Source organism: Xiphias gladius, chromosome 7 (assembly GCF_016859285.1).
Source record: "Xiphias gladius isolate SHS-SW01 ecotype Sanya breed wild chromosome 7, ASM1685928v1, whole genome shotgun sequence".
Classification (NCBI taxonomy): Eukaryota; Metazoa; Chordata; class Actinopteri; order Istiophoriformes; family Xiphiidae; genus Xiphias; species Xiphias gladius.
In genome coordinates, this window is record NC_053406.1 from 22,200,145 (window position 1) to 22,215,693 (window position 15,549).

At 39.9% G+C, this 15,549-nt stretch overlaps 1 protein-coding gene across 1 annotated transcript; it reads right to left on the reverse strand.

Annotated features, from left to right (window-relative positions):
* Positions 1-1,168: 1,168 nt before the first annotated feature.
* Positions 1,169-12,387, reverse strand: trpc4b (transient receptor potential cation channel, subfamily C, member 4b). The gene is made up of 11 exons (XM_040131552.1): positions 12,070-12,387; positions 11,115-11,517; positions 9,011-9,529; positions 4,719-5,055; positions 4,378-4,517; positions 3,743-4,056; positions 3,437-3,632; positions 3,140-3,334; positions 2,834-2,875; positions 2,589-2,678; positions 1,169-2,481 (listed from the first exon to the last, which is right to left on the reverse strand). The coding sequence occupies exons 2-11, from the start codon at positions 11,490-11,492 to the stop codon at positions 1,933-1,935; spliced, it is 2,760 nt and encodes a 919-aa protein (XP_039987486.1). The 5' UTR covers positions 11,493-11,517; positions 12,070-12,387; the 3' UTR covers positions 1,169-1,932.
* Between the last annotated feature and the right edge of the window lie 3,162 nt (positions 12,388-15,549).

The following is a 15,549-nucleotide window of genomic DNA, read 5'->3' on the forward strand; positions in this document are numbered from 1 at the left end:
GAACTTTCAGGTTTATGTAACATTTAGGCCAAGGTTAGTGGAAGGTTTAGGGACTTAATTCTCAGCAATTCACAACAGTGGCGTGGCAGCAGCAAAATGTACTTAAAAGGAAAAACGCTCGTGCAGAATGGCCCCTTTCAGTGTTATATAAGGGGATCATTATTTGTTGTGCATTAACATGTAAACAGCATTTTGGTGTTGTAACTGATCAAGGGGGAGCTCATTTCAACTAATTTATATAGATTTGGGTAGCTATAACAATGCATCATATTTTATGGTAATTAAAGCCTTTGTTTTGCATGTAGAAAAATGAGTCTGCATGTGAAATGTAGTTAGGTTGAGGTATAAAGTAGCATAAAATGGAAAATGGAAAAAAGTTTCTCAACATTATACTTAAGAACAGTACTTATTTCTTACTGTAATTATGTTCTTCCACTGCTCCTTAGTTGCAAAAAACTATGTTGTGAATTACAGTAAGAAGTTATTATGGAAAGTTGTGTGAAAGCCTGTTTATGGAAAGAGCTCCAGATGTAATTAATTAATAGTTCATTCTAAAGGCTGAGTCCCGTTACACCTGACTGGATAGGCAGTTTATGAATATTGTACCATATTAGCATTTATTCTGCAAATAAGAAAGTGCAAGAGAGTCTTGAGTTATGCCTCTCTTCGGAGTAGTCACGAAATACGAGAGAAATATCTCTCAGAGGGACGATGTTGATGTAAACTCTGCATCTAGTGCACTAGGGGCCATTGTATAAACAGGGAGACAGAGGGTAATTCTTTACCGAAATCGTTTCTCCAGTAAACATGATGAGAGAGAGAAACTTTCAACAGTAAAGTGAATCAGGAGAAAGGCAAATTCATGCAAAAGTTTCACTTTGTCCCGTCCGACCTCTCTGCCTTACTGTTAGTTTCTAGTATCACCATACATTATTTTGAGATGAGAAAGAGCACAACAAGCTAAAGGGGAGAGCCGTGAGACCAAAAAAAGTTATTAACACTTTTTAAATTAACACCCACTTTTATTTGATCATAGAGAAATTTCAATACATGTCACAAGTTTGCACATAGTGGCACATTGCCAGAGGGCCCTCATGCCTTAAGGTAGCTAGGTATATTAGCTGATGCAAGAACACTTGAGGAGGTTGAGGAATAAATCCTGCAAAAAAAAAAAAAAAGAACTCATCAAGATTACATTGGGTGTCTCTTCTGCTCCAACAACAAAATTAGGAGTAAAACTTTGGTAACTGTGCAGTAAAAGATCCACCATTGAAACTGTTCCTAATCTCTGAGCTAGGTGCTACATGACTTGTTAAATCAGCTGGATAATGCATTAAAATTACATATTAAATTAGGTCACACATTAAATACAAACAAACTTGCTCTTACTCAGTGCTGATTTGAATATTTCTTCTCCTGTAGAGTTAATTTTTTATCAAAAAGAACTGGATACTGTCGGCATATGACAAGTAAATAGTTTTTCTATAGGCAGTATTTCGCACCTTACAGTAGGACAACAGTTCAAGGTGGAAGAGTAGAGGACAGGCAACAGGATGTCTTGGCTCTTTGGAATTAATTGCTCAAGGTAAAACACGAATCACTGACCTGTGTCACAATGCCCAGAGCATCAAGTCAGCACTCACTGAGGTCAGTCCTCACTCAGTAGCCTGTATTTGTATTTCTTTCTATCAATCAGAGATGACTGTTTGTAATATAATGTTGAAATAACATAACATTATTATACCATTGCATACACGACAGGATACAAGATTTAAACTGAACATACATTTTAACTTCGGTACCGTTTACTTTGAGAGAATTCATTTATTTAAGTAAAGTATTTTCAAACTGGTAGAGGAAATAATTAAAGTTTAAAAATGTCGTCCTAAAATGTTGCTCTGACATGATTAAAATCCCTCACTTGCAGAAAGATTAATTTTTATATTTTTTTGGCCCGTTTTTCACTTCCTTATTGTGCTCACTGCAGGAATGTTCAATCTCCTGAATGTTCTTCTCCACTGTCTGTAAGACTTCCACAATCACTTTCTCAGTCTGAAGTTGCTTTTGGTTTTGTCCACCAGATCCCAATGAATCGTCCTCTGACAATGAATTTATTTCATCAAATTTCTGCGAGGAGAGTGTGCTCTGGTTCTGGTGGGACCCAGCATCTGAGACATCTTTGGATAGCTCAGTCCGAGTCTTTCCAGTGCTGGATGGAACAACTGAACCATTGGTGACCCTGTTGGAGAAAACAGAGCTGGTGGTGTTGGCAGCTCCGCTCTGTAGGGTGGCAGTGATCACATCAAACATGGTCATCTTCTGTTCAGGCTCATCAGTGGGGAGTTTGGGAGAATATTTAAATGAATTTCCAGCGTATGCCATGGTGGAGCTTGCAACTTCACTTGGTACCCTACCATGAAATTTACCCTTCATCATTCCCAGGACTTCATAGCGGAAACTGGAGATATCCTGCTTAAGCTCCTATCATTTATTGAAAAACAAAATTTAAACAACAGCAGAAATTACACAGAAATGAAAAAAAAAAACTTGAGTATTTGAGGTTTCAATGTTGAATTACTGCATACTACCTTGAAATTCTCTTCTGTCAACCCTTCAGCTGTCTTGGCATCTCTGATCATTGCGGCCACATACCGCTTCACAAGGTTCCTCAAAACCTCCTAAAAAATGCACGTTATCTTTTAAGGCAAACCTACATTTTTTTTTTTTTTTAATGAAGTTGCATGCAAATGTATTTATTTCAACTTGAATTTGAGGATAAATCAAAAACAAAACATCAAAACATTACAGTACATTATGGAAAACAAATTATTACCTGATACTCGTGGTTTAATCTTACATTTTTGGCTGCACGTCTCTACAATTATAGAAAAAAAAAAAGTCAGTAAACATAGTTACATATATTTGTCTTTTCAAACTTGTATGTCTTTACTTCAATACATATTAACTTAGCATCTCATCAATTTTTGTAAAGAACAGCTAATCTAATTTACTGTATTTTACTCCTAACTCTTTTGGAGCTACTTGCTTTAAGTCTGTAATACCAGACAGAATGGTGTGTAAATGTATGCAACACAATGGAGACAACATAGATCAGAGCAAATTTCTGGAAACTCCTTACCCCCAAGGTTTCGAAGGTTTCAAGCCTTTTTATGCTTGGTCTCCTAAACAAACGTGTCTTTATCCATCCAATTAGATAGTAAATTGACTTTGGACTGGGTATTATGTTAAAGGGAGATGGCAAAGTCCCCCCTTCTTCAAAACAGCTCATCCATAATTTTGTTCTTGCAAATTTCCACTCTATATCTGCATGATCCTAAGAAGAGAAACAAACAGCAATTTATCAAAACCTTTTGCTAAGGAGTACAAGACAAATTATTGTGGTAAAACTATAAAATATGTAGGCCATAGTACTCACAGCTATGTTTTGGTAGGAGTTGTTCATCATCGCAATTAGCATGTTCAGTAGCACTACCAGAGAGATCACATTGTATGTGCCAAACATGGTAGAGCCCACAAATTCAGTGAATTCATGTTCTGGTTTCACATTGGTCACATAGAGGGAAATCAGGCCAAACACAGACCAAAATAGTGACTGCAGTGTCTCAAACAGCCTGAAAAGCAAACAACCATAAATCACATTATGCACCACTGAATAACAAAGTTATTCATTATTAACAATGCAGATTTGTCGGGAACAATTTATTTAAGAACTTTAACTTGCGTTGAGAAGGCGTTGTTTTGCTGATTACAGCGAATACCCTTGCAATTATTGACATCATTTGTTTCATAATAAAAGTACAGCTGGTTGAGGCCATTGGCAAAGGCTAGAAGTACTAGACAGTAGATGAAGAGAAACTTTAGGATGTCCAGCAGCATGCGACCCAGTGAGATCTGCAAGGGCCCCAGATGGGAGTTGGCAGTGAAAAGGCAGATGAGGCGCAAGGAGCTGAAGATGTTGGCGATAGCAAACAATGCCTCTGCCACCAAAGTCGGATGCCACATTTCCCAGCTGTTTCTGGGTTTATGCCCACTGTACTGTAAAAAACACATAAGGAGAACGATGAATACGTAAACTACCCTCAGAAATAGATGCTGCAAAGTTTCAAGTTTTTCAGAAAACAAGTTTACTTTTCCACGGAGAAATACAAGAATATACAGTGATTCAATTTATCCTCCTTTTTAAAAGTAAAACTACTTTTTGACTACTTTTTAGACTGAAGCAAAGTAAAAAGGTGCGGTTAATATAACCGTCTTTTTAATTAAGTAAAAATGCTGCAATCCTTGATATACTTTGTAGATCAGAATATTTATGAATCAATAGCTGTCAAATACCTTGCACTCGAACATATACAGTACCTTTGCATAGGCAACAATCTTCAGAGAAATGGTTCCAAGATACAAGGTGTTCATTATGAAGTCCATTAAGTTCCACCAGTCATCTATGTAGTCTTGGAAACCACTGTCCCACATCTGTTTGATCTCAGTCCATATAAAGCCTTGGAGGGACGAACAACAGTGGTCAACAGAGGTCAAAAAAACAACTAGTGTGTAGATAGTTGCATACAGGTGGTCGCAGTAAGTACCTCTGTTTGACTTTCTTCATATGTGTGGAACTACAGTGTACAGATGTACAAAGTGCATGATAAGATGAGGATAAACAGTAGTCTGTTAGCGTCTGTGTGTGTGTTCATTGTTACCAAGCACCCAGGGCAGGATCATCCATTCAACAGTGGTCGGTGCTGGGCCCTGAAAGTCCGGGTGTGCAGAAGCTATATGCTGTGAGGCCAAGAAGAGCAGGAAGAGGAAGGTCAGGTAGGAAGCAGTGTGACAGATGAACTTAATGAAAGGCCTACGGATGAATAAGCCATAGCGACTCTTTGGAGAGATCAGGTAGAAGATGGATAACAGTGGAAAGAGGAGGCCAATGAAGATACACGTGATGAGCTTTCCTGCCCAGTGACGCCTCCTCCAGCCTGGGATCTCATCATACCACCGAGACGCCAGCAGCTGCTGACAGTTGGGCTGAGCAACGAACTGAGAGAAAGAGAGAGAACAAAAGAAAGATGAAAGATGTTAGCATCAATTAAACTCACTTTTATATGTCTTTTTCTTCAAAATCCATTCAGAAAATGATAAATCAGAACAGTACGCAAAAAACAAACAAATAAATAAATAATAAACCTAGTATCATCCCAACATCACAGAAGTGTTCTCCAATCCTGTGCTAAGAAATAACTGTCAAACCTGTTTCCCAAACACATTTTCTCTGCCCTGTGAGATTTGATATAAACATCTGCTGGACATCTGCAGATGGTGATGGAAGTTAATTTCAACTTAACCAAATTATAGCAAAAATGGATCCCCATTATGGTACTATATAGCATTAAATTGTGGGTGATGAGGTCATTAATCGAGGCAGAATCTGACATCTTTAATGTTTCCTATTTGTCCTTGAGAGATGTTGACTTGCCATTACATGACTGGAGGCAAACGGTGGCATCTGGCAAGACCAGATTTTGTCTGAGGACATTTTAAGAAGGTGAAAATCACCTCATATAGTGATATATATATATATATATATATGGAATATGGCTATATATAAATCAATGCCATAGAAAATACTCGAATGGTGTGTCGCAGTTTTTGGTAGAAAACGTTAACAACTGTCAGTTTATATTTCCTTACATGCATACTGCACATGGAAACACTATTTAATCAACAATATGATTTTTTTCTAAAACACTGCACTATGTTTTGCTGAACTTATTATTATGTTAATGGTACTACTTAGTATGAAATGACACGCTATCACTGTGCGTGATACAAGCTACACTGCAGCAGTCCGGATAAAAGGAACTGAAAATTCTCCGCACATGTGAAATCACGCGATTCTTAATTATGAATGAGAATTATGGGGATTTAAGATGTGACCTTAACTGTGAGCTAGGATTTGTTATTCCGGTGTCACAGTGATGAAACTTAACAATTAATAACCTAATAATCAGGTACTGTCCTTTTTTATGTTTTTAATCTACCACAATGTACTGTACATACAGTGTCAGCATTATTTTACCAATGCAACTCTATGAAAACGTCTGCATACAAAGAAAACTATATGCAATATTTTAAGATGGAAACTTTGGTGCCTTTTCTTTACAAAAGTCCAAAATGCCAGTCCTTTAGAACTGCCCACCTTTAGGAAATGTGTTATTTGTCTGGTTTTTAGCATTAGTGGACCAATAGGCAATGGAATTCTGTGCACAGTATACACACAACTTACCCCACTGGTGGTACACAACAGCTGGCCACCTCTATGCAGTTGGGGAAGGGCAGGACAAACACTAAACAGTCCCATATTAATTTTACTTACCTACTACTGTTGGCAGCCTTGCTTTAAACAGTTTGGCTGAAGAAAATAAATCGGTCTGGAGGTATGTGGTTTCAGTTTTGGGGGATCTGGTGCATAAAGCCTACAATGATGACGCACATCTTCCAATTGGATCCAAGCGGTAGTGAACCCTCTCAATATCTGACCGAAATAATCCCGCCCATGAAACATTCTCAGTCATCTGTTTGTCAGTGTAGTTAACAGTGACACAACCGTAATGTTCCAATATTTTAACATCTTCCTTTTAATCTTATCTTAAATCCTGTCTTTTATAATTAAAAGACAAAATCAAGAAAATTTAGAACAACTCCTAGGTATCATTCTAATACATTTGTTAAATAAAAAGGGTTAAAAAAACTTGTGCTACAAAAAGCAACCACAGACATTCCTAATTTTTCACTCTACATGCTTGTCCCCCTAATACAAATTTTGCACCATCAAAGGGAGGTCAGAATTTTAAAAAAGTGTGAAGTGAAGTAATAAAGTTGTCAAATTTTAGAATCGCAAATCCACTGTCTCCACATGATCATACTCTATATGGGCATGAATAATAAAATTTACCATTATTATGCCCAGAATAAAATAAAGCACTCTATGATGATAAATATTCATGATCTATCTACAGGAAGTAGCACATAAATAATAGCTACAATGAGTTGGCACAGCTACAGGGAGGCAAGTATTACCATTCCTCAAAACATGAAATAAAATGGGGAAAAACCTTTAAGCACTTCATTTTATCAAGTTCATATTTCTTGATCAGCCTCACTCCAGGTTAAAATATAGGCCAAATAATTAATTATTACACACGATACTACTACAACAACTACTACTAACAATAATGATAATAATAATCATAATAAATAGGTCTGTTCCTATGCAGTGCTGCACATGCTATGATGAAAGCACATTAAAAAAATAACATTTGCCTGAAAACAATGTAGTTTTAAGACAGCAGGACACGATACAAGATAACAGAAACAAATTTTTAAAGCATCATTAGACAATATTGAACACTGGTGGCTCTAAACAGCAGCAAGATATCACGGTTTGAAATTAAGTGTAACATGGGAACAGAAAACTGTACATTCGTCAACCTGGACAGTATTGGATTTCTTTATTGCTCTTGATTTTGATATTAATTTCTTCTTAGACTCATCTTGAGATTTGACGTTTTGAGATCTGAATGCCTTAAGACTTAACTTCATGCGGAAACAGAAATGTGGTAAGTTTTGAAACAGTAAAACTCTGGCGCAATAATAAATATGATAATGTCAGGCAGGCCTTGTATAACTTATTATGATTATTATTATGATTATTATTATTATGATTATTATTATTAGTAGTAGTAGTAGTTGATAGTAGAAGTCCAATGTAAAATGCAGTCTGAATTTATCCAAATAAACCTTGTCCAAAACACCCATCTGAGATAAACCACTGAGCCCTCGACGTTCAGCTATAAAACCTTTTGCCATGGACACCAGTTGTGGCACATGGAGTTGCCAACAGTCACGCTGATCTTTCATTCTCACATCGCCACCTGTCTCATCAAAATATAACAGAAGAGCCAAAACACTTCATGCTCAAGACTGAGACAAAATTTAAATGTTCAAAAGGTGGTGTTAGTCTTTAACTCAAATACAAATACCACATAACTGCTGTATACACACACAAGACCCAAAAGCTCTTGGCGCTCTCCTGGATGAGTGGAACAAGTAAAATTTAGTGTGTACTTTAAATTGTTGCCTGTTATGCAGGAGACAACAAAACAAACACAACAGTCCTGGACTAGGGATAGGATAACTCCGTTTTTTTTTTTTTTTTTTAATGTGATAGACTGAGACCAAAGGCTTCGATTTTTTTACCAGCTCATACGTTTACTGCTGTCACCTGCTGCTGTGTTAAGCAAACATCCTTGCCATGTATATGCATTTACAGATATAACATATCATAAACTTGATAAATAATACGTTGCTGTTTCTTATGTATCTTATTCTGTTACTGCCACTGTGTAATCACGACGTGTGTTTTTTTTTTAGTGGCTCTATTTCACAACAAATGTCAGGAAGTTGGTGCTGCATCCGGGGAATAAATACTGCAAAGACTACGTTAAAAGACAGTAAAAGCTTCCCTCCCTAATTAAAATATTATGAGTCTGTATTTCAGGGAAATGGCCATCACTTATTCCATCGTTATCATCCCCACTTATCCAATTGACATGGGACTGTCTGAAAGGGCTACTGTAACGCATTTCTAAGAGCCAGCCTGGTAATTACATGTTGCTCTAAACTCCCATAGGACGTCTCCACCCATTTCAGGCGATTTACAGCTCGTCTGAGTATTGTTCTTGTTATCTAGTCTATTTTGTCCAATCCTTATTCCTTGTAGTACCTAATGTCAATATACTTTAGACTGTAAAACTCTTGTCAGTTGTCAGCATGTCTGTATTTGTACCACTGTTGCCAAGAAAAAAAGAAATCCTGTACTTTTCTTTACTTGTGTTATCTTTTTCGACTCGAAGATGTCCAGAAAAATTGTTGTCGTACTGCTGTAGGCCACGTCAGTCACGTGAGTGAGAGGATATCATATCAGAGAGCTTACCTCTTTCTGGCAATATTTGATAGCTAGCTTCAGTCGTGCCAGATCATTAGCGTTCTCATCTAGGAGAGGATTGATGTCATCCCGGTAGTTGAGGATTATTTCCAACTCTTTAGAGCTTCGGGTCTGGTCCAGGAGGTCTTTTGCAAATTGTTTACACATGTGGGACAGCTCCTCATACTCTGACTTGAACTCATTCTCCACTGTACTGAGCTCCTTCAGCTCCCAGCTGAGCTGAAAAGCCGTGAGGAAGGGATCCTCGCTGGAGAGGGCGATGAGCGACGGGCTGGAGAGGGCCTTGTAGATGTTAAGGCGAGAGCGCGAGTGACGCAGGCCATCCACGTCTGAACTGGACATGCACTCTATGCAGTTGCAATGTACAGCATGTGGCTGGGGTATGGAAACACCCCGTTGCACGAGCAGTTTGATGATCTCATAGTTGTTGGTATGGGCTGCAAGAATGATTGGAGTGATGTCTGGGGTGAAGTCGGAAAACTGCTTGTCCAGCAAAATTGGTGGGACCTTTTCAGGAAACCAAGAGAGGAACACACAGATGAACAGACGTAAAAACAGAAAAATTTACAATGCACCATGGATAGTGCACAAAAGAACACTGCCTTTTAAACTCCTCACAGGAACTGAAACAACTGGTTTGAGAAGGACTAATTTCATTTGTCTTGGGTCTCTGACCATCTCGTCTAACAGCAACCACACAGCTAATGACTTGTGGTTCAGCTGGCCTCAAAATATCTCAGCTACACCCTTTTCTCTCTTTCCTGTCTCTTCACAGAATACACCAGGTCCATTACAGGGAGGCCCAGCAGTGTCGAAAAACAAATTTACAAAAGATGTCAAGAAGTTAAACGCAACTGGGGCCTTTATAAAACTGACTAATACACAACCCGTGGAGGAGGACTTTTTGTTGTAAAAGCCGTGGCGAAAAGACCCACGCCAGCACATCAAAGACTGTCAATGCTGCAATTTTCGAGAGGAAATAGCCGTTAGATTTCCAAAATAAACACAGCCATGCCTGAAACTACAGGCTGACGACACAGAAGAAAGCAAGTTATCATTTCTTTACATTATCTCTATCAGGTCTAGACTGAAGAATAAAATGACTGAAAACCTCACACTTCTAAAGCCATTTTTTTTAATTCAGTCCCACAGAACGGTTATATATATAATTATATATATATATATATAAATTTGCCCTCCATCAAGTGCTGGTGTTATGAAAGGCAGGCATTTTACCAGAATCTCAAAATCTATTTTCTGAACTGTTTATGCTCTTCAGGGTTGTAGAGTGCTGGAGTCAGGCCCAGGAGAGCAGGGCAGACCCAGTTTATCCCAGAGACACTATCAAAATCACACACACAAAAAAAAAACATAACCAGCTAGTAGGGGACATCATTTTAAAACAATACATGAAGTAAATAATAAAAACAAACTTAACTGTAATGTAATGAACTACACTTGGTAAAAAAAAAAACAATTTTTTTGGATCATTTGGGAAATTTTGCTATTAGGGGTGAATTGATTCAAGAGTTGTCCACTCGCTGCTAAACAGGGCAGTTAAAGATGATCCTCGTAGATACAGATTAAAGCCACCTCATACTGCACTTGCGGCCATTGACCTCTTTTCTCCGTCCAGGCATGGACATACCTAGGTGCATCCCGCATTTCAGACAGACCGTAAGATGTAGTCGAAAGGAAAACATCGCATTAGGGAAACCAATTTTTAATCCTAACTGGAAATAGTAGCTGACAGTGAGGCACCCCAACACGTCTGCCAAAACGTAACCATGTCCAGTGACAAATGCTGCTGGCACCTCCACACAGGTCAGTGAAAAGTACAAATAGGAGAAGGCTATACAGTAAAGTAATCACATGAGGCATAATTGTGTGGACAGGTGGGTTCATATTCTGTTGTGCAGAAGCAAAGAGGCTCAGAAAAGGTTTCTAAATGCCAAGTCCAATAGACTAAAAAATGAATAAATCAATTTGACTGGGATTAAAAAGGTTAGCAATAAATCGTAAGTCCTTTGGAGAAACACCTCTGCAGATAAGAAAACTGTATATGGGATGTTATCATGGATCATGGGCCTACCTGTTTCTCTCCACGTGGCTTCTTGTGGTTGAGCAGCAGCTCCACAGCCCCCACCACCTCTTTACGGATGGCATGTAGCAGGGCATCACCCACATATACATTATAACTGAGCAGCAGCTCAATGATCTCCAGGTTCTCATTTTCAATGGCGATGAGCAGGGCTGTGCGTCCCAGCGAGTCGATGCAGTTTATGTTGATTCTGAAATAGATCTCGGCCTCCTCCAGGGCTTGCTTCACACTGGCGTAGTCCCCCTTCTCTACAGCCCCCAGGTAGGCCCTCTCCATGGCAGAGAGCTCAGCTTCGGCCCGCACGATCCGCAGAGGGATGCGGTCCCTGTATGAGGAGTTCTCAGTCTTCCGGTAATACAGCTGTGACATTGCCGCTACGGTGTCCCAGTGTCAACTTAAGAGTCGACGAAAAACAGAAGGACAGGAGAAGCCACGGGGTCACATTTCAGTGTTTGCTTAGATGCGTCAGACACAGCTGGTTAAGGGACAGGCCGGCTGTCAACACTGTACTTGCTGGGTTTTAAATTGTATTGACACATATAATAATACAGGCTGATTCAAATGGGTGCACACAACCATTCTGAACAATGCAATATCATTTAAAATTTAAAATGGCAGAAAAATGCCTTTCAGTTGAGAATTAGTTGTATAATGCTACATTAGAGGATATGTTTGGCACAAAAAGATGTAGTTATGCTTTTCGTTCAAAACATTGTGAAAACACTCTTCATGTGAATATCTACAACAGTGAACATTAACATAAACGTAATCTGAGACATGATTCAAATTTGTTTTTCGTGGGAGGAAAAAAAACAAAAGAAAAAAAACATCACAGCAGTTCCACGACAGATGACCAAAGCAGACAATTTGGAAAATGAGTGTAATCACATCATCGGAGCGACGCCGAAAAATGAATAATGCGCAAAAGACAAAACAGAAACTTTACCGTCCTTCTGTTGCTTTCCGGTTTGGATTCGGCCCGACCCGGAGGCTGCGGCTGTCAAAGGAGGAAAGTTGCGCGGTCGGATCCTCCTCTTATCACCTAAGTCTCCACTGAAGACGCTGCAACTTAACGGCATGCCATGCCATGCCCTGCCCTGCCCCCCCCTCCCTCCTTCGCTCTCTGGGTGTGGGGGCATTTTAAGGCCATGTTAACGACCGGCACATTTCTCTGCAAAAAAGAAAAAAAAAAAAAAAAAAGGGGGGGACGCGTCGGAACAGGTGGGAACAGGAGCGGAACTACCCCGGCGGACCGACGGTGCACAAACTGAGCGCTCAAAACTCTCCGGCGCGAAAAAACGCGTCCCCGGCCACGACCGCGCCCCTGCGACGACGCCAAGACCCAGGTGTGGGGTAGCCAGTGTCGCGGTCGTGTCCCCGTGGAGGAGACCAGTTAAACGTAATGCCACTGACTTTTTTAAGTCGATAACGTCGGGGCAATTTTGTCCTTTGTCCGTGGCGTTTTGTCCGATAAAACATGACAGTGAAGAAACGCTTCTATCGTTGTTCACTTTTTTTTTTTTTTTTTTTTTTTTTTTGAGGCTAATTAGACCAAAATGTCGGGGTTGCGAGATTTCCGGTGTAGGGCAACTATTCTTGTCTTTTGATCTAAAGGTTTCTATAATACCCCTTAAGCAGGGCAAAACAGAGCGACATATTATTTAAGACAACAACAACAAAATAACATAATTTTGCACCATTTGGCTGGTTCAGCCAGGTGTGCGTGAGGGCGGCAGCACTTGTCCTTGTGCCACAGTGGTTGAGTCAACACTGCAGTTTTTTGTTTTTTTTCAACTTCCGGAATAGATGCTAAACTAAAGCAACACATTGTCAAGACATTCAGATTCTTTTTGCAACATGTGACTGCCATATTTCATTGCGTTATTCTAGAAATGTATTTTTTTTTGGGGGGGGTGTCATGTATTTGTTTTGCTTGTTTTAAAGTTGCGTTACACAAATTTTGGCGAGTAGGGGTCAAAAGCAATCTTCAAAACAAACCGCATTATCTGCGGTATCTTGTCGCCGAGTTGAGGGGCAGAAGCAATGAAAGGGGCATCCTACAACAACAATAGGTAATTCATTTATTTGTAGTGAATCTAATATTTAGTGCAACCACTCGCAATCACATGTCTGTCCTTAGCTCTAAAGGGCTAGACGGATATAACAGTCAGATAAGGGGATTAGATGTGCATGACTTCCACATTGATTTTTTTTTCTCAGTTTTTATAACATCCTGGATCCCTGACCTCAGCTCAGCTTTAGCTGCAACTGCCTGGTGAAAAATCTGAAAAAGTGGCTATTTGAGTTTAGCTTCATCGCAGTCAAGAAAGGCCTGACGTGCAATGTACAGACATATAATAGACTTCCATATATAACAGACTTCCAAATAGACTTCAAGCATTACTGTAATTGATTTAAATTACTACAGTGACAAACTTTGTATGTTCTACCACTGTATGTCCTCTGGCTGGGGCTATACCTTGGCTAACAAATCAAGTAAGTATAGCTGACACAGTAGTCATTTGTTCCGTCTCTACCGTTGTCACGGTTTTGTGTAGGAGGCAGCAGGAAAGGACGACACAAGAGCACACAAATGCAGACACCGACCAGGCAGGTTCAGTGATTTCCGTAGCGGAGATGGTATTAGTTAGGGCTTAAAGGGCAGGTAGTGGATCAGGCGATGGGAAGAACGATAGAGAATGCAGAATGCGAATGATGCGTTACAACGGTGTGGCAAATGACTGAAGGGAGACCGCTGGTATAGAGGGGGGAATGGGAAACAGGTGAGGTGGGCTTGGGCGTCCGGTCTGGGCGATTAGGGAGTGAGAGACAGGTGAGCAGGTGGGTGTGGGTGGTCAGCTGACTTAGACAGGGAGGAGAGTCTGATGACATCCGTTGGGCGGCTGGAGAGTGGCAGGAGTCGGGCAGAATGGCAAAAATAAAGAGAAATTGTGACAACTGTGACAGTGACAGTGGAGTTGGTTGGGATTGAAGCAGGGCAACTGACAGGATGCGTGAGACGCAAAGCGTATGACTGGGGATCTCATCTGCAGTCCGCTCTGTGGTTAGGTTTTGGTTTTGGTTTATTCGTCAGCAGATGAGGGCCATCATGCAGTACAAACACACAGATAAAAATCAATCAAAGCAAAAGTGTAATGAACTGCAAGGATTTGGAGTGCTTCAGAAAATGTGGAGCGACAGATTTGTTGGTGTAGGCCTAAGTCGGGAGAGGATGCGGTAATGCATCCTGACATTAGTGCTCTAGGAGGCTCCGGATAAGTATGAATAGAACTCATACAGTGTTGCAAATGTGTCATGTGATGGTTTTTTGGGAACCACAAGGAAGACATAAACATCATTACAGAGTAGATATGGAGAATTAAAACACGTAGGGGCCCTGTTGATTCTCATTAGAACAAATTACATGATTTACTGAGACAGAAACACACGCGTAAAATTTGCCCTTTAATAATGTAACAGATCTCTTCATCAAAAGAACAGAATTGGACCAATTCATTCCCACATTCCTAGAATCAACTGTTTACCACTCTGTAGTCCTAAGGCTCTTCCAAGAATCCAACATTCCCAGACTCACTGTTCTCTGTCCAACGTTTCTGAGTCTTTGTTGAGGTTATTTGAGGTCTGAGTTACCATAGTCCTGAAAAACACTGCCTGCCACAGGGCTTGGATGACGTGAATTGACTCTATTCCCAATATATTTTCCACTGAGCTCTCAGACTGTTGTAGGGAGAAGTCGGGAGTAGTACGTGAAACACCCATGTGATGTGGGAAGATGTTTGATGATGAAGATGTTTAGCATAAGTCTTTCGCCGGCTAGTGTGAACATGCACAGTTGCTAAGAAACCTCTTGCCAAACCATCTCTTTTTTTCCACATCCATAGGCAAGAAGAACAAAACACACCGTACGTTAAAGTGTTGTACCCCCCTTGAGGTACAGCTGACGGTGAAGTCTCTACAGGGAAAAGTTTGTCACTGACGCTTTGAACAAATCACGGTTTCATGTTTTTAGTTAGTTTTTTAGTTAGAGCAGTTGTATAAGGATAAAAGAAGCACTTGTACAAGCATTTTTTGCTCCATTGGCTGCGAAATGAGATGTATGTTTTAGACATATTTGTTCCCAGCATTTTGACATTATGAGCTGTCCTGAAGTAACAGCTCACTTTAATCAGTCGCTGTCAGTATAAAAATACACTGTTATGAAGATGCGTCATGCTGCATGAATCATGAGTTCACATTTGGTATTTCTTCCTTTTCTTCTTAGTCATTGTGATTAGCATGTCCTCAGATGTGTGCGTGCTTTTGGCAGATACTGTATGTGTGTGAGAAGACACTGTATAATGAGATAAATCCCCCTCCCCCTCAATCAACGGGATTTCTCACTTACAGGACTTCTGGTCATTATTAT

Bases quoted from the DNA above. Each gene is read 5' to 3' on its own strand.
- trpc4b (XM_040131552.1), bottom strand. From the start codon at position 11,492: ATGTCACAGCTGTATTACCGGAAGACTGAGAACTCCTCATACAGGGAC. The intron at 5,056-9,010 runs GTAAGCTCTCTG...TCTTTCTCTCAG, and splicing joins TCAAATATTGCCAGAAAGAG to TTCGTTGCTCAGCCCAACTG. The intron at 3,335-3,436 runs GTGAGTACTATG...TTCTCTTCTTAG, and splicing joins ACTCCTACCAAAACATAGCT to GATCATGCAGATATAGAGTG.